We start from the raw sequence: 19,479 nt of genomic DNA on the forward strand, positions 1-19,479 counted from the left end.
GGCAAAGCTAGTTCGAAACTGGAAGTCATGGAAACAAAACGAATAGCAGCGCTCCGTATAAATGTTGAAAGAACAATCGGCAGATTAAGAAATTTTTCTATGGCAGCACCTCACGCTTGCATTGATACTAAAGCAATTTATTTGTTAGATTCCATTGTTGTTATTGCTTGTGCTATGGTGAATGTTCAACAGAAATTAATAAACGTGTAATCAAAGCTTATTGAGTTTTATTTAATCATTGCATTAAAAATATGCTTCCAGAATAATGTACATTCATTAATTATTTTTTTACAATAATCTGAATTATAAAAAATTTCATAAACATCAACTTGTTGAGATGTCTCAAAATCTGCATGAGCAATGCAAAAAAAGGCTTTTGATTTATTCGCGAAGTGCATTTGTAGTTGTACTTGAGCTTCACATTTTGCTGACAATTTTGCATTGTTAATGTATTTTTTCATGGTTTCAGTTTTCAGTGGACATTTAATTTCAATAGTATGTTCTTCTGTTATGCCATCAGGCGAGGCCCCTAACATAGGATGTTCCTTTGTCAAAAAAAGACCGCACTTCCTGATCTTGACTTTTTTAATAATTTCTATTTGTGCTCTGACTTGGTCTTCAAGAAGTTTACCTAAAACAATTATAAAAGAGGTACTTAAATACGCGAATATTTATACGTTAATATCACATTTATAGTTTTTATCAGTTTTATACCTCTTTGTATAGCAAACGGTTCTTTAAATTGATAAGCTCCTAAAATTTTTTCTACAAGTATACCATCCGCAGTATTACATTTTGATGCTTCATAAGCTATAGAAGCCGTGATCCTGCCGTATCGGAGTTCAAACCACAGAGAAGCGGCAGATTGATCTTTTGTCGCTTTTTCTATCGAAACACATTGTTCTTCAGTAATATTGTCCATGCAAAATTTTATAAAGTTGTTCACACTAAATTCGTCTTTTTCACTTTTGTATTTACAGATCAGATAGTGAAGTGAAACTTTCAACTCAATGTTGATATCCATAAAGTAGGTCATTATTTGCACGTTGTTAGTTTTACGATTTTTACATTCTGTTACGAATTTATTAAAAAAGGTTGTATCTTCAGTAATATTTAAATCAGAAAACTTTTTGTTTTTAAAATCCTTAGCTTTTATAAATTTAATATGACTTCCAACTTTAGAAAGTGCTGGTTTTGTCCAGTAACATTTTATTGACGTAGTGGCAGGTTCCTCAGTTCTTTTAAAGAGCCATATCAAAAATGCGACAGTGTGTTTGCACCCTCCTTGATTAGCAGGACAATCATGACAGACTACACTTTCCACCATTCCTTCGTTTTCATCACAAACCAACGTGCAGTGATAAGGCTTACTTCTTACTTTATGTTCAGGTGAAATTCTGCATTTCACTGTACATTTAAAGCCCTTACGTTTCACTTGAACATATCCAATAGCTTCATCTCGGTAAGATGCTCGACCGGCCCTGAAAAAATATCGATACATTTGATATCGTTTCAATGCAATACTCGTATGTGTTGTAAAAATGTCGATTCCAACAACCAGTACTAAACTACAATCTGTTTCTTATTTAGAAATCATAGTTGTAAGTTAGACCATGTGACTGAAGGAATAAACTTAAATGTATGTACTTACTTAAAAAGTTTAACTCCTTTTATTTCGGCACTAACATAAGACGGATTTGAAGAAAAAAAGTCCATCACTGTGTATATATCAATATGAGGCAAATTATCACTTTGTCCTTTGACGAAGCCATCTTCCATTATAGTGAAATAAAAACTACACACTCATAAATAAAAAAGAAACAAACGACGGTACGTAAATAAAGACGAACGAAGCAAGAGCCCTTCGCGACTCTGAAACTAATACTTGAATGATTCGTGGTGCGGTGATATCGAATAGGTCAAATGACGTCACAGGCGAATCGGAAACTTCAGACGTTCCGTACTAAAATACGTAAACTTCAATAATCTATTTCTAAGTCATTTATTGACGGATTTCAAAAATTCTTTCGGTGATTGATTAGTTTTGATCTATATTTTAATACAATTACGTTGAATATATTATTAACAACATCATGAAACTTCTCCATTCAGCATAGAATAATCTAAAATTATTTTAAGAATGGCTGTTTATTAATAAAGACATTTCTATTTTTGTTTCAAAGTGGAAAATTTTCAAAAGTTACCAACATTAAATAATTTTTGTATTATTCATAGCGACTTATAGTTTGAACACTTTCTATAATTCAAAAATTGTATATAGGGATTATTGATTTCAAGGAGCATACTTAAAATGGATATCAAAGTTTTTATCCACGGCGATTAAATTACAACACTGATGGGTTACATCTAAGTTAACGATAAATCGTTGACGAAATGTCGCGAATAATAATTGTGATATTCATTTCAAGTAGGCACGCTTCTTGAGATCAATAATCCCTATACAAAATACTACAAATGGCGCAGTAAACGCCATCTGTGGCACGATGCTACATTTTAGGATTACGTATGCTCCAACAAGGTCCACTTGTGTGGATATCTACTTGCTGAAAACGAATCCCGGCGTAGCCAACCTCAACGTGATAGGCACGTTAGCTTAATCGAATAAAATAATTCGAAGTGGTCTGTATTCTGTCGAAACTGCCAGACGCGGATCGCGATTTCGATCTTTTTGGATCTCATCAGCGCGTCGCAGGCAGCTCCGACAGAACACAGACCAACTTTTACCTGCTGTCTTAACAGTGCGTTTTAGAAAATACTACAAATGGCGCAGTAAACGCCATCTGTGGCACGATGCTACATTTTAGGATTACGTATGCTCCAACAAGGTCCACTTGTGTGGATATCTGAAAACAAATCTCGGCGTAGCCAACCTCAACGTGATAGGCACGTTAGGTTAATCGAATAAAATAGAAGAATGCAGACCACTTCGAATTATTTTATTCGATTAAGCTAACGTGCCTATCACGTGGAGGTTGGCTACGCCGGGATTCGTTATCAGTAAGTAGATATCCACACAAGTGGACCTTGTTGGAGTATACGTAATCCTAAAATGTAGCATCGTGCTACAGATTGCGTTTACCGCGCCATTTGTAGTATTTTCTAAAACGCACTGTTAAGACAGCAGGTAAAAGTTGGTCTGTGTTCTGTAGGAGCTGCCTGCGACGCGCTGATGAGATCCAAAAAGATCGAAATCGCGATCCGTGTCTGGCAGTTTCGACAGAATACAGACCACTTCGAATTATTTTATTCGATTAAGCTAACGTGCCTATCACGTTGAGGTTGGCTACGCCGGGATTCGTTTTCAGCAAGTAGATATCCACACAAGTGGACCTTGTTGGAGCATACGTAATCCTAAAATGTAGCATCGTGCTACAGATGGCGTTTACTGCGCCATTTGTAGTATTTTCTAAAACGCACTGTTAAGACAGCAGGTAAAAGTTGGTCTGTGTTCTGTAGGAGCTGCCTGCGACGCGCTGATGAGATCCAAAAAGATCGAAATCGCGATCCGTGTCTGGCAGTTTCGACAGAATACAGACCACTTCGAATTATTTTAATCCTTATACACATTAAAAGATCATTATTTATGAGCGACATCAACAATGTAAAGAGAAACGTTTTTTTCCATTTTTTTTAATGTAATTTGACATAAACCTGAAACTACAATCAGGAACTGTGACGCAGTGTGAGTATTGAACCTATACTGTGAAATATATATAATTAACCCGTTAAGGGTATTTTAGTAATATTGGTATACAAGGGAAGAAAAAGTAGGGAAAGATTAAATTTAAAGATAGACGACTAAAAATTAAAAGAAATTGCTAATTTACGATATTCATAGGGAGACAGATAATTCAGGGTCAACGGAGCAGCAGAGATATAAAAGAGTGGACAGCGTAGGGTCGAGTCGCCTTTAATAAAAAAAGTCGCTTTTATGCTCGCGAATGGTTAATTCAGAAATTCGAAAAATATTGTCGAAGGTGTATGTCTGGAGTATGGCACTGTACGAGTGCGAAACGTGGACGGTGGGCACGGCGAAAAAAGAAAAGATTAGAAGCGTTTGAAATGTGGTGTTACGGGTGAATGATGAGGATACTAAGAATAGAGAACGTTAGAAATGAGAGATACTAGAAAGAGTTGAACAGACGGCGCTATGGAAGTCAATAAGCCATCAATTCATCAAAATATCATCCACAACGAAAATTCTATCATAACAAAAACCCTAGAAGAATCACAGGTAAACCCAAAAACAAAATCCTCTTCCCTTCTGCCAAACCATTGGCAATCACTCTCGACCTTCTTGACGAATTCATCGATTACCTAGAAAATCTACCCATCCTCCTCCAATAACATACACACACCCATACACATACCATCCAGTCGTAAGGATGGCTGGGTGTCTATTGAAGATTACCTACCCCTCTTCTACGAAACAAGTCAAGAAACATTTGACGAAATAAGTTGGAAGGACATCCTCTCAGGCATGAAGGGTTACTTAGAGACATGGAAAGCATAGGAAAGAGTGGAGGTGCGTGATATCCAACCAGTTTTGCAACTTAAGACCGTATGATGATGCACTAACTAATCAAATAAACTAATTTAAATCATAATCCAATGAAAGCGATGATGAAAGACAATGTTGAACTTGTTCACAGCTACTACCGGAAGGTTCATCACTTTCTATAACATAAACGGCCCCCAGCTCCCATTGAATACAACAATGTGTATCACAAAATTAATGTTTGATGAAACAATTGCATGGTTACTAGATTTGGTAAAGGTCTAGAAGATGGCCCCCACCCCCGAAGGGGAGGGATCGAAAGAGGAGGTCTCCCCTACCACTGTACCGCCCCCCATGGCGGTTAGATGGGGGTGGGGGTAGGGGGATCGAATGAGGGTAGGGGGGATCGAAAGAGGGTGGTCAAATGAGTAAAACCCCATAAAATGTCATCGAGACATTTACCCTAGATTTTATATTCTTGAACAACATGACAACGCTGCACAATACTTTCCTTATTTTCCGTCAACAGTTGTAAAAGCTACGACATCCTTTATCCTATTTACATGGCCAAGATTAATTATATCTTAGTAAAAAAAAAACGGCATTATCGAGAGGAAGCGTTTATAAAAAGATAGCCAGCTGCGATTTTAATTCGTGAATGGATGGCACACACAAATAACGCACTCGTTATTATCAAACGATGATAAACTTTAGACCCTAGACCGACTGTGTCGACGCCAAATCGATCGTTTATGCAGGTTATTATGCGGTTATTTTTACGCCATTTCGAAACGTTAAAGGAAGTACTCGTCTGAGGCTATTTTTAAACAAACGAACGGTCGCAAATATTACACTGTTTTCCGAGGACGCGACTTACTACGTACGTACGAAATGCATATGCATAAGTTCAAGAATTTTAGATGTACGCATTTTATATTTTTATTTTGCAAAGAATGGCAGAAAAACATGTTTGACCTGTTGTTTGTTCATAATCAATGAATAAATTGCTGTGGACATAATACATTCAACATTCAAACGTATTGTTTAATCGTAAGTGCGTTGCGGACTCGAACCTTGAAGGTTCCATATTATGGAATACCCTAAACTAGCGACCCGAACCAGCTTCGCACGGGTTTTTTTCGTTTAGATTATTCTCGAGGAGGGGAAATCTTCAAAAGACACCCCCTGAACATACTAAATATACTACAGAATGTCTTTATATACAACTAGGGTTTATACAAAAACCGACATTTTAGAAAACCGGTTTTCGAATAGTAATTTTTCCAGAAAACCGGTTTTAACCGGTTTCGAATTTAAAAAAAAAAATTTTTGCTCGAATATTCTGTAATTCGAACAAAAACTTTTAACAGAAAATTTTCGAATTTCATAATTTTCTCAAAAAAAAAACGGTTTTTAAAAACCGACAAACCCTATATACACAATTCAAATTACATGCTGTAAAGAGCCATATTGATCTATATTAAATGCGCAATGTATTTAAGGTACTTAATTGGATAAGAATTAATGCTTCTGCTTAAAATCGCTTCGTAAATAAGCCATTATTTCTCATAAAAAGTAAAGGATAAAAAATGGTTATCCCTAAGAGATATATACCATCACGGACTTTTTTGTAGATCTTTTTAAGATGTACAATATTGTAGTACATTATTTTGATCTATCTCGTAGGGTTCAGGCAGCGTTTGCAAAGAAAGCTCAAAAAATGTGTTTATTTACGACATTACATTAGAAAGTTCTAAAATTATCAGTGTTTCTCTACTATATTATGCATGTATTATACATATAAACCTTCCTCTTGAACCATTCTATCTATTAAAAAAAACCGCATCAAAATCCGTTGCGTAGTTTTAAAAATTTAAGCATACATAGGGACAGATAACGGGAAACGACTTAGTTTTATACTATGTAGTGAAGATGCTTGATTACTTTACTCAACCCAAAGGATGTGGGATGTTCCCATGATAGGAAAGAGTGGAGGTGCGTGTCCAATCAGTCTTAGGACTAGCGAGCCTATAATAATAATGATCAACTCAAATTTTCCTCAATTTAAAGGTTATATCTATTAGCGTTTGAACGGTACAATCTCATCAAATACATTAAATTAATTTTATTAATTATCTATACAAAAGGCACTGTTTTTGATGGACTTGCTATCGTTTGATGTAAAATTTATGATTAGAAACCAATCAGTTACATAACTTTAAAATCGCCAATCTATTCTATCACTATTTGTATTCTTATCCTTTAAATGCCTTGTTTTCCAAGAACTTTGTGATGATCAATAGCATCTTCGTATTTCTTCCCCCTATTACTAATTTCAGTAGGACTATTCAAGCAATTTAAAAGGTGTGAAAATTTCTATTTATTATATAATCACACGGATGTTTCGCTTTACGGTGTTAAAGCTTCTTCAAGGTAGATTATACAAGTCAAATACATACTCCAAGATGATTTCTATGTATTTGGTACCAATAATTTCTTGTCGACTGATCTGTTTTATCTTCCGGATCGTTTGATTACGTGATTATTCTGTTCGCTGCACCTCGTTCGTCAGGTTGTTAACATTCTGAAAGCGAATTATCGAACAATTTTGTGCTACATCAATCAAAAACCCCAATTTCTTTTAATTGGAAAGATAGACGCAATTAAGTAGACTAGATTCTTATCGTTTACGTGTGTCATATCACTCATCTGTATAAATTACTCCTACTTCTTCTTGCTGCAATAATTGATATAAGATAATAATTTTTTCGTTAGAGTTCAATTTCCATGAATTCCTTTTTATTTTGTACTTTTCATTTACAACAACATTCGTCTTAGAGAAAAAGGAAACAAAAACAAATTTTCTTACTGCATTTAATTTTTAATTCTACCTAATTAAACATAAATAACTTTTAATGTCACTAATTAAAATAAGCAACAATTTTTCATACACTCAATAAATAAAGAACATACCTATACTTAATACCTTTGTAAACTTACTGTAAGTAGATATATTGCATTGTGATACTATGGCCGAGGTAAGTTAATCTAAGAAATGCAATAGATTTTTTTATTTTTTCAGAAGTATCTGTTTTGTCCCCTTCAAAGTAATCCCCACCAGCCAACATTTTTTTCAACCCCCGAAGCACTTCAAAAAATCATTTCTTGTGATCTTGTTCAGCTCCTCCTTCGATGCCGTTTTTAACTCCTCAATCGTAGAGTAGCGTCGTTCTTTCATGGGCCTTTTCAGTTTCGGGAACAAGAAAAAGTCATGAGGGTCCAGATCTGGTGGGGAATGGGGAATACGGTGGCGTTATTAGTGTGTTGTTTTTGGAAAAAGTTCGCGCACAAGCAACAATGTGTGAACAGGGGCGTTATCATCGTGCAAAAACTAATTTTTGTTCTTCCATAAATCCGGGCGTTTCTGGAGGATTACTTGGTGCATAACTTACAGGTAATTTTCCTTATTGACCGCTCTACCTTGTGGCGAAAACATATGATGCACAACGCCCCTGCAATCGAAGAAAACTGTAAGCAAAACCTTCATATTCGACCTAATTTAAAGCGCTTTTTTTCCGGTTTGGCTCATGCGGCAGCTTCCATTGTGATGATTGAACTTTGGTTTCCACGTCATAACCCTAAACTCATGAGCTATCACCAGTTATGATCCTCTGGAGCAAATATAGGTCGTCGCGAACAGAGTCCAACAGAGTCCTTAGCAATGTTAATGCGATGCTGTTTTTGATCGAAATCGAGCAATTTTGGTAAGAATTTCGCAGCGACCCGTCTCATGCCCAAATCATTGGTAAAAATCGAATGGCAGGAGTTTAGGTTCTCCACAATTTCTCTAACGGTTGTTCGACGATTGGCCAATACTATTTTCTTCTGCTTCTAATATGTCTCTAATTGACCCTTTCAAGCCTGAGAAGGTATCCTACTAATATATCTCGCTTATTTATTATTAACAGTAATAACGCCCTCTGTTCTTCTAATAAGAGTTCTAAAACTCCTCCTTTTTAACTTTTCTATCCACAGCATGTTTAACATCTTCCTATAACACCACAATCCAATGGCTTCGAACTTTTCTCTTTCTCAAAGCTTACCGTCCACGTTCCAAATCCATACAGAGTCGTGATGAACTAAACATAAGTATGTCTTTAATAAAAAAAAATGAAATTTGTTCTCAACGTTCCGTGGCTATCGTCTTTATAAATCGGTGTCGGCGCTAATTAGAAAGAATGCCATTAAGTGGTCTTACTACCATCCACAATGCCCGCATACATACACGTTTGTACTAAGTGCACGTAATACACTCTTATTATTCCAGTGGGTATTACATGACCATGTGCTCGTGATAAATTGGTATAAAATCTTATAATCGTAAACAAGCGGCCCGCCCACAATCTGAACCTTAACATGATCGTTAAATCTAAAACTAGAAAGTCAATCGAGAAGTAGAAACAACAAAGTTGTTGCTGATTTCTTGCAGTTGATGGTTGTGGTCGTAGCGGTCGCTATGCGGTTAACTTACCTTACAAAGTAATGCTGTTTCAGTTTCTAACGGAAAAGAACAGGAAGGACTAGGGTCGATAAGAATATGAAAGTTTCAGTTTAATTTTAATATTTTTTTTTAGTCGTTAGAGGTAGATTTGCTTATCATTATTCAACCTATTTTATTTTATTATACTGGAAATATCTCTTGAATGTTCTTTTGCAAACAATAATAGGCCGATTTGGTCCCAATGGTCAGGTTCTGTGAAGGTCTTCGACGACAACCACCTTTATTAATTTTATTATCGATGCTCTTCAATTATATGTTGGTTACAGCAATTTCATAGCTCGAGACAGAGTCATACCTTGCTGGATTTTTCCCTTTATTGGCCTCTGGTTCGTATTCTTTTGTTACATACCAGATATTGTTGGTGGCACCAGAACAATTTTTGATTTTGTCACATAATTTAGAGGTCGTTACGTTTCGTCCTTCTTCTTGTTAACGTGAGTTCTTAATTCATATTTTCTTCGTTGTGCCTGTAGTTGTAATCCGTTATTTCATAGTTAATAATTAACATGTAAATAAAGTCTGTGTACAATGTTTTGTATCGAGTTTCATTCGATTCGTTAAAACAAACATTTTGAGAAAATACTGCTCGTGATTTCACGGCAAACAGTGGTCCTTCGAGCCGGATTACAAATAATCATATAAAAATAAAAATAATAAAAATGTCTTCGAGAATTACTAGGATTTTCGCAAACCAACAGGCTAGAATACATCAGCTGATGTCTGCAGTTTGAACTCCAACACCAGGGACAACAATCCGAAGGGTGAGTCTTCAGTCATTTATATCCTTCTTTCTTAGTTATCATTTCTTTCCTCCTAGAAATTATTGCATGTTCCTCTTCGTAATGCAAGCAGTCCCATACATTTGACACATCGGTTTTCGAAAATAGGAGCGTAGAGTCCTTAATGCGCCCCTGATAACGACGTCATCTACGAACCACTTTAGAGGGACTACTACGTAAAGCGCGATAGGACTGAAGGAACAATAACGGAAATAAGGTTGGCCACGAGTTGTTGTACACATGTCCTACAACCATATCACTGTGCGCCATTGTTTATTAAATACCCTCGATATTTTTCATATACAACAGCACGTACGTACCCACCTACAGAGGAATTGGTTTTTCTTTTGTCGTGAGTTGGGACTCGTAGTCCGCGAACCGAGAAGCGGTCACGTTCTTGACCTCGTTTGGTCAAAACAAAACTGTATGTTGTTCACGGGGATGGCGAGTATCAATACCAGACGTGGTACACGGCAATAATAGTTATCAGACCGCAGACGACCAAGGCAGGCACCATAAAGACCATGATGCCACTGGTCGACCTCCACGAACTCCGTGTGCCTCGGTTGTTGTTTTGTGGCTTATTATAACACGAATATGGCCTTTCGAACACTTTATAACCATATGTGTCTACACCTACTAAGTATTCATATATCTAAACGGTGAAACCCTGATGGTACCCACACCCAACATACCGAAAATGTTTGAAACTGACAATATTGGAAGTATCTTTAAACGTCTTATGAAGTGGTAATTGTTGCATGGATCTAAATCAGCAACGTTCGCTCTCGAGCATTGTCCAATTATTTAAATTAATTGCATTAATGATTTCCACAATAAGTATGAATGAATAATGTAGTGAACGCTGATCCCAAGAGATTTTGTCAGTAATGTTGAATTCATTAATGTTTGACAAGGTCCTTTTCAAAGATAGAGATAGGAGACGAAAAATTAGAAGAAGTGGCTGATTTTAGGTATCTAGGAAGTCAGATAAGTCAGAACGGAAAGAGTAGTAGGGATACAAAGCAGAGGATAGCGCAGAGAAGAAGTCACTTCTATGCTCGCGAATTATTAATTTAGAAATTCGAAAAAGATTGTTAAAGGTGTATGGAGTGTAGCGCTGTACGGGTGAGAAACATAGACGGCGGGCGCGGCGAAAAAGAAAAGGTTAGAAGCGTTCGAAATGTGGTGTTACAGGCAAATGATGAGGATACTGTGGATAGAGAAGGTTGGGATTGAAAGAATAGGAGAACAGAGGACTCTATGGAAGTCAATTAAAAATAAGCGAGATAGGTTGGTAGGACACCTTCTCAGGCATGAAGGTCTAGTCAGAGACATACTAGATTAGATTACTGTACGCAAATTGTTAAGGATGCGGGTTGTTGTAGTTTTAGGGAAAAGCGAAGATTAGCTTAAGATAGGAAATGGTGGAGGTGCGTGTCTAGCCAGTGTTAGAACTGACGACCTTATGATGATGATAATAATGATGAAGGTCCTTTTCAATTAAGGATATCGACGTGTCTTACTCAACCTACCGTGCAGTTATCTCATACGCGATCGGCACTTATACCTAACACAACATTAAACATTAGACATTTTAGAGTTTAGAGGTAGGAATCGTCGCCTGCACTACGAGCGGCTTGGGTTCTATTTCCGACGGATGCAATCTTCTTTCAATTTAGGCTAATTTTTTATTTACTTCTAAATAAATTCTATTTTCTTTTTACTATTTTTATTTGAGTTTATCAGAATTTCGGAGTTTCTCATTTGTCAGGAGTTTCGTGAAGGATAATTACTTTTTTTAGATACACCATTTCAAACTTTTATTAAGTGAAGACTAGGTACTACTACTACCAAATTGGTTTACAGTAAGGCTTTCTTATAAGTACTTGAAAGTAAAGAAATGGTATTATGATACTTAATTGCTAATTAGTCAATGTATTTATGATACGCAACATATTTCTTATAGGTGTTGGTTAGCACCCATTCAACATGTCACCAGCTCATCTGTTTCACCGGGTGTTATAATAATAATAATAATAATAAGAGCAGCGGGTCATTTTAATTATGGGGCACCACTCTCACTTAATTGCAGTCGGTTCGCGGGTCTTGTTGTTGTTGTTCCTCGGCCCGCTGTGATTTTACACATGTCGTGAGACAAAACATAATGCGAGGAACAAGAAACACTCGCGTTAAGAGGCTGCTACTGTGCCATGTCGCGCTATCGAAATCAGAAGGTTGAGTAGGTAAAAGCGAGCAGCGAACGAACGGAGATCGGAACCGGCAACGGAATAAGAGAGAGAGAGAGAGAGAGACCGAAATCCCTGTGATGAACGTATTTCGTTAAGTGTATGAGAAGGTAAGACGAGTCAGGAGACCGTGCTGGCATGAGGAATGGAAACCAGCCACAAGCGTCCGAAACCGGATTAACATAACAGAAACAGGTATTAAAAATCCGGCAGGATGTAAACTGTTGGACACAAAATAAAACTGCAGCAATATAAAATACCGTGGATATAAAGGGTTAGAAAGAGCAAGTGAACGAAGGGAAGTCTATAAGAAATAGGTCAGATAAGTTGGTAGAGCACTTTCTCCAATATCAGCAGTTGGTAAAGGTCTAGATGATGACCCCCACCCTCTTCGGGGTGGGTGGGATCGAAAGAGGGGGTCTCCCCCACCACTGAATCATAAAAAGTTCGTGGCGGTTTCATCCCCATAAAAAGTTATGGGGTCATTCTTAAAAAATATTCAAAGGTAAAACTAATGAAGTACATAAAAATATTGAGAAAGTTATATGAAACATTGTTTAAATATCTTTATCAATAGGGTAGGTTAGGTTAGGTTAGGTTATCGGGTTTTGTTCAAGTGACCACCCTCTTTCGATCCCCCACCTCCACCTACTTGAAAATAATTTTTTTATTGAATTTTATTTGAATTATAGTGTATGAAAATTGTCAAAATATCTTTATCAGTAGGGTAGGTTAGGTTAGGTTAGGGGATNATAATCAACTTTCAACCCCGATAACTTTTTATGGGGGTGGGACCGCCGCAAATTATTTATGGGGTTATAGTCAGGTGACCGCCCTCTTTCGATCCCCCTATCCCCACCCCCCATCTAACCCCCATAACTTTTTATGGGGGTGAGACCGCCACGAACTTTTTATGGAACAGTGGTGAGGGAGACCTCTTTTTTCGATCCCACCCACCCCGAAGGGGGTGGGGGGCCATCATCTAGACCTTTACCCAGCAGTTAGTTAAAAACATGGTAGAAGCAGAAACAGGAATAAAGAGAAACAGATGTAGATCTTAATTGGATTACTGTTCGCATATTGTTAGAAGTCGTGGATGTTGTAGTCTTCGATAAATCAGAAAATTGGCTCAAGATAGGAATATGTAGAGATGCATGTCCAAGCTGCCTTCAAGCCGAAGACGTAACGATGATGATATGACTTAATAGAAGGTAATCTTCCACACAAAACAGCGCACAATCCTTGATTAAGAGTTTTGTTGTCACAACTTTGCTAAATGCGCACTCTTCAGTAGCGAACAAAATTAAACCCAAAAAACTAAAAAATTGCTTCGAATACACGAGGCTTGAGATGATGGCGAGAGAAAAATCACTAATGCGAGATGATGTAGAAGTTAATTTTTTTCGCCAGGAAACGTCAATGTTGATCATCTTCAATATTAAATATTTAAGACTCGTTTCTGTCTACTTCGTACATTCGAGATACGAAGATCACATTTATTTTGATATAACTTCAATATTTTTCACTATTCATATTCTATTCTTAAGTATATTAGAGTACCTGGAAATCAACTTCTCAATCACCAAGATCGGTCAAAAATTAGCCAATGGGACTACCCTACTGAAACATTAGTCAGGGACAGACAATCTAAACGCTGAAGATTGCCAATCTATGGTAAACACTTGAATCATATTTTCTTATATCTTGATAGCCATTTATTTACATTAACCGACATAATGGCATGGCTTAGAGGTTTAGAGCAATGCTTAGCATTAGGAAGGACATCGGCTCCGTTCCGAATTCGTCTGCCCTGATCCAACTTCTTATGTGGTATCCCGAGATAAAAATGTTCAATCTCTCAGAGTCTCTGAAAGCGAGACTCGAGTCTCCGTCTCTCATCGAGTCTCTCTGGTGTTGCTGAGAGACTGTCAAAAAAACTGTTTAGCGTCTCCGAACCAGAGACGCTCAAAGAGAAATCCTCATTTCGTATTCAGTCTCTGAACGAGAGACTCGAAACTCTGAATGGACAACTTTATCGTTCGAGTCTCTCATACAGAGACTGTGAGACATCGATAAAAACACCGACTGTGAAAGACTGTGAGAGTCGCTCTCAGAGACGCTGAAAGACTCTGGAAGACTCTGAGAGACTGGAGAGAAACTGAAAGACTGGAATTCCCTGTTTCTTCACTATTTTTAATTGAAACTTCAGATCTTGATCTCGCGAATCATTTTGTTTTAAATCACCAATCGACACGGGAAAAGTGAAGCGTCGGCACAAGAAAACACGACGCTTGTAGTGGAAATCTAAAATCCTTAATTTCCTCCCAAGGATGGGGACCTTCCTTTAAAATTATCCGTGGAAATGACCTCAACCCTGTAACAACAGCCCACTAACAAGCCCAAAGCGATACAAAATTAAACGAGGTGATTCCAGATAACGCGACACATCGTATAAAAGTGATACGATAGCGTCGCGTTCGTCTGCCGTTTTTGTTGGCCCGCCATCGCCGCACCGCCACATCGTCACATTTCTTCTATTTTTTTTTTTACTTTGCTCACACATACAAACATATATATGCAACATACAAACACGTATATCGGCGCGTTTGTCGTGCTCGACCGTCCAAAAATAATTGGGATGGATTTTTATCATCGGCCGCTCGCTCGGCCGCCGACCGGTAACATTACCCGACGAACTCCAAAACCGGCGACAGAAAGAACGATGATCCAGCGTTGAATGTCATAACAACACCGTTTGCACCGTTCCTCGTTGACTGATGTGAAAAGTTGGGCTACCTAATTAATTGACAACCCAAGTGGGCTGTTCTAAAAAAAAAAAGATTAGATACTTAACACCAGCACAAGCCCAATCTAGAATCACCGTAAAATCTGAAAATAACGCCGCACCAGCACCAGTTAGTTAAGCAAAGGGCGTAACCGTAAATTGAAATGAGTCTTGATCTTACTCTTGACGTTGTCTTGAGTTGAGATGCAACGGAAGTGTCATAACGGAAACAGAAACGGAAAGAAAGCGGATGTGGAGGCGAAAATGTAATGTTCGTTTTTTGGCCTCAAAATTGCACTTTTAACTTAAAACTTACAACACTAAGCGAACACTCATCTTCATCAGAAGGTCGTCAGTCCTAAGACTGGTTGGACACGCACCTCCACTCCTTCCTAGCCTGAGCTAATCTTTCCATTTCCTTACACTAGACATCCTTAACTATTTGCAAACAGTAATCTAATTTAAATCTATCTCTACTCCTCTTAACTCCTGTTTCTGCCTCTAATATGTCTCTTATTAGACCTTCATGCCTGAAAAGGTGCTCTACCAATCCGTATCGCCTGTGTTTTATTGACTTCCATAGAGTCCTCTGTTCTCCTATTTCTTCTAATTTTCGTCTAACCAAACTAACCTAGCCGACCTTTTCATTTTTATCCTCAGTATCTTGATAATTCGTCGGTAATACCTCATTTCGAACGCTTCTAACCTTTTCTTTTCCGCCCACCGTCCATGTTACGCACCCGTACAGCGCCGCGCTCCAAACACACCTTTCACAATCTCTTTCGAATTTCTAAAGTAATCGTTCGCGAGCATAGAAGTGACTTCTTTTTATTGACCTTGCGCTATTATCTGTTTTAAATCCTTAGTACTCCTTTTATACTGACTTATCTGACTTTCTAAGATACCTAAAATCAGCCACTTCTTCTAATCTGTCGTTTCCTATCTTTACATTCTCTCTTTCCTTATTTTTTTCTATTGCCTACCAGTATTTTTGTTTTACTTTTATTTATTTTCATGCAGTACTGCTTTATCAATACCGCTTCCATTTTATTTAAAGCTATCTCTAACTCCTCCTTTCTAGATTTATACAGCTATATCATCTGCAAATCTAAGCATACTAAGCTTTTACCCCGTATGTCTATCCTTACAGTTAGGTCACTGAAAGCTACCTGCTCAACATACAATATTGCAACGAGCAATGCTATTTAAATTGTGTGTTTGAGAACGATCAAGTTCACTAAGAGTAAGCAGTAATAAATTTTTAACAAAGTTGAGATATACGATTTTGTAAAGTTCCGGTAAGCTTACGTTATAAAAATGCGGAACTAGATGCAGAAGCGGATGTGATTCGTAATTCTGTAATTGCGGAAACAGAAGCAGAAGTCTGTTGCAACAGTAGTCTTGGGGCTCCTCGTCACTTTGTAACCGGAAGAAGCAAGGAAAATTTAGTAGGCTGAAGATCCATGCAAGATAAAGGTGAAGCATACTAACTTCTGGAATTCATGACCCATCGAAACGTTCAGAAAACCGTTGGGCTCCGCCAGCACTATGAAGATTAGTACTACCATTAGCACTAATTAAAATGGTAATTGCAGTCACTTATTTGAATCGCAATATATATACTATCATCATCATCATCATGAGGTCGCCAGTCCTAAGACTGGTTGGACACGTGTACCTCCACTCTTTCCTATCCTGACCTAATCTTCGCATTTCCCTAAAATTAGAACGACCCATATCCTTAAGTATCTGCGAACAGTAATCTAATCTATGTCTACCTCTACCCCTCCTAACTTTCGTTTCTACCTCTAATATGTCTCTGAAGAAGGTGTCCTACTAACCTATCTCGCCTATTTCTTATTGTCTTCCATAGAGTCATCTGTCCTCCTACTCTTTCTAATACCTCTTCATTTCTAACCTTCTCTATCCACAGTATCCTCATCATTCGTCTGTAATACCACATTTCGAACGCTTCTAACCTTTTTTTTTTTCGCCGCGCCCACTGACCATGTTTCGCACCCGCACAGCGCCGTGCTGCAAACATACACCTTTAACGACCGTTTTCGAATTTCCTAATTAACCGTTCGCGAGCATAGAATTTTATTGAAAGCGACTCGACGCTGCGCTATCCTCTGCACTATATCCCTACTACTCCTTCCGTCCTGATTTATCTGGCTTCCGAGATACCTAAAATGGGCCACTTCTTCTAATTTTTCGTTTCCTATCTTTACATTCGCTCTTTCCCTACTTTTTCTTCCCCATATAAATTCATAGTCAGGAGGTGAAATGACCCAGGAGATAAAGTGTCTCGGATGAAAAATGTCCCGACACCGTAGATTTTGATTACCATTCTCACACATGAACATGAAAGTATATTTATAAAATAAAACTGAAACAGTTTTGCCAAAAAGCATGCCGTTATATCTGACATCTTGACGGTTTCTTACATAATAACACTTTATTGACCGTAATACTCCAAAGGAACGATGCGATGTTTAACTGTCTCATTTTCGTCATTAGCGTAAATAAAAACATGTGATTCAAAATATGTTAGCATTAAATTTTAAAAATCGTTCAGTCGACAACAAATATCATTCAGGAGTAAGTAAATCCTAATATTTAACATCTACATCCATAGGCACCTCCCAAAATGAAAATTATGCGTAGTAACGAAATATGTGTACAGGATTTTTAAAAGATTATTTTATTATGCACGCCTTTGAATTTATCATTCCATTTCGACCTAAAAGTAGGACAAGCCATAAAAATAATAACATAATGAAACGGATACTTGTCTTTTTATACGATTCACCAGTAAAATTTTTAATGTTTAATGGTTATTGTAATTTTATAGAATGCCATAAACCGCGATAAATTTCAAATAAAATTCCAAATACATAATAAAAATTATTTCCATTGGCACCAATAAATGTTTTACAAGCACATTTAAAAAGGATTTTTTTAATTCAGCCATCCGGACAATACATTCACGTATACAAGTCTATCGGCGTATCCATGGGGGATTTGGTTATAATAAGTTCAAATAAGTAGAATCTTGTAAACTGATTATGCTATAGAGTATAGACCACTGATTCCGAACCTGGGGGTAATTACCCTTGCGGGGGTAAATCAGTTAATCTGTGGGGGTAACAAAGACCTTATAATTAAGACCTAATCTGATGAAATGCGTAGATAGTAAAAATATAAAATTATAGATGTGGCGATGTTTATACAACTGAATACACAAGTAATAAATATTGAAAAAACAAGATTACATTTGAAAATTCTGTGGTTCGGCATTTATCTGCATCAATAAACTCACTGAAGCAATATTTTCCGGATATGTATAATCGTCCGTCCAGTTCTTGGATATTAAGACAATTTAGTACTGATGATAATATTATTAAAAACGAAGACGTAGCGGCCAAAGTGGAATATCTTGGACTACGCCAGAATACTACTTGCAGAGTAGAATTTCAAAATTATGATCCTAGCACATTTTGGCGAAAAGCTGGTGCCGATTATCCTGCTCTAGCTAAGAGAGCTTTAAAAATGCTAATACCCTTTGCCACCACCTATAGATGTGAGAGTGGTTTTTCAACTTTGGTTACACTGGAAACAAAGACCAGAATCCTTCTAAATGTGGAACATGACTTAGGATGCGCTTTAAGCGAAATTAAAGCTAACATAAAAAAACTTGAAAAATGCAAAATAAAACCAACCATCACTAACTATTTCTGCTTAATTTATTGTTTAGATATATAAAATTGTAATACTGATGTGCAATTTGTGATTATTAAAGATATTTGTATTTACTTATGTTGTTTTTATTGAAAACATTTAAAGGTCAGGGTAAAATCAGTTTTCTTAATAGGTCACAGGGGTAACAATATTAAAAAGGTTAGGCACCACTGCTATAGACACATTTTGTTTATCTGCCTGCGTCCTTTGAGTACAGTACCACAGATAGTCAACGAAATATAAATTATTTAATAAAAAAAAAATAATAAGTCATTATATGGTCGTCAGTCCTCAGAATGGTTGGGGACACGCATTTCCGTTCTTTCATATCTTGAGTTAATCTTCGCATTTTTCTAAAAGTAGTATATCCTACACCCTTAACTATTTCTGAACAATAATCTAATCTAGATCTACCTCTACTCCTCCTAATTCTTGTTTCTGCTTCTAATATGTCTCCAATTAGTCTTTCATGCTTGAGAAGGTATCCTATGACTTAGTTTTCGACCCATTTGATTCTTTTATAGGCTCTACAAGACTCTAGCAGTAAAAAATAGAGAAAACTGTCTTTTTGATTTTCTGAAAACTTCTCCATAAAACATCATCATCATAAGGTCATCAGTCCTAAGACTGGTTGGACACGTACCTCCACTCTTTCCTATCTTGAGCTAAACGTCGCATTTCCCTAAAACTAGAACAGCCCACATCCTTAACTATTTGCGAACAGTAATCTAATCTAGGTCTTCCTCTACCCCTCCTAACTCCTGTTTCTGCCTCTAATATGTCTCTGACTAGACCTTCATGCCTGAGAAGGTGTCCTACCAACCTATCTCGCTTATTTTTTATTG

At 37.2% G+C, this 19,479-nt stretch overlaps 2 protein-coding genes and 1 long non-coding RNA gene across 3 annotated transcripts in view; all 3 read right to left on the reverse strand.

Annotated features, from left to right (window-relative positions):
* The window catches only part of LOC108734624 (bone morphogenetic protein receptor type-1B), a 292,996-nt gene that overhangs the window by 201,183 nt on the left and 72,334 nt on the right, over positions 1–19,479 (reverse strand). The gene's annotated exons all lie outside the window — the stretch shown is intronic.
* LOC112906321 overlaps positions 1–19,479 on the reverse strand; it is a 99,265-nt gene that overhangs the window by 64,666 nt on the left and 15,120 nt on the right. The gene's annotated exons all lie outside the window — the stretch shown is intronic.
* Positions 211–2,099, reverse strand: LOC108734625. Its single transcript, XM_018466257.1, has 3 exons — positions 1,652–2,099; positions 715–1,481; positions 211–631 (listed from the first exon to the last, which is right to left on the reverse strand). The coding sequence occupies exons 1-3, from the start codon at positions 1,777–1,779 to the stop codon at positions 228–230; spliced, it is 1,299 nt and encodes a 432-aa protein (XP_018321759.1). The 5' UTR covers positions 1,780–2,099; the 3' UTR covers positions 211–227.

The sequence above is a fragment of the Agrilus planipennis genome, unplaced genomic scaffold, assembly GCF_000699045.2.
Source record: "Agrilus planipennis isolate EAB-ADULT unplaced genomic scaffold, Apla_2.0 scaffold79, whole genome shotgun sequence".
NCBI lineage: Eukaryota > Metazoa > Arthropoda > Insecta > Coleoptera > Buprestidae > Agrilus > Agrilus planipennis.

What these genes read in the sequence shown, in the direction of transcription:
- LOC108734625 (XM_018466257.1), bottom strand. Translation starts at nt 1,779, where the DNA reads ATGGAAGATGGCTTCGTCAAAGGACAAAGTGATAATTTGCCTCATATT. An exon ending in AAAGGAGTTAAACTTTTTAA is followed by an intron (nt 1,482 to 1,651) that starts GTAAGTACATAC and finishes ATATTTTTTCAG; the next exon opens with GGCCGGTCGAGCATCTTACC. An exon ending in ACCGTTTGCTATACAAAGAG is followed by an intron (nt 632 to 714) that starts GTATAAAACTGA and finishes TAATTGTTTTAG; the next exon opens with GTAAACTTCTTGAAGACCAA.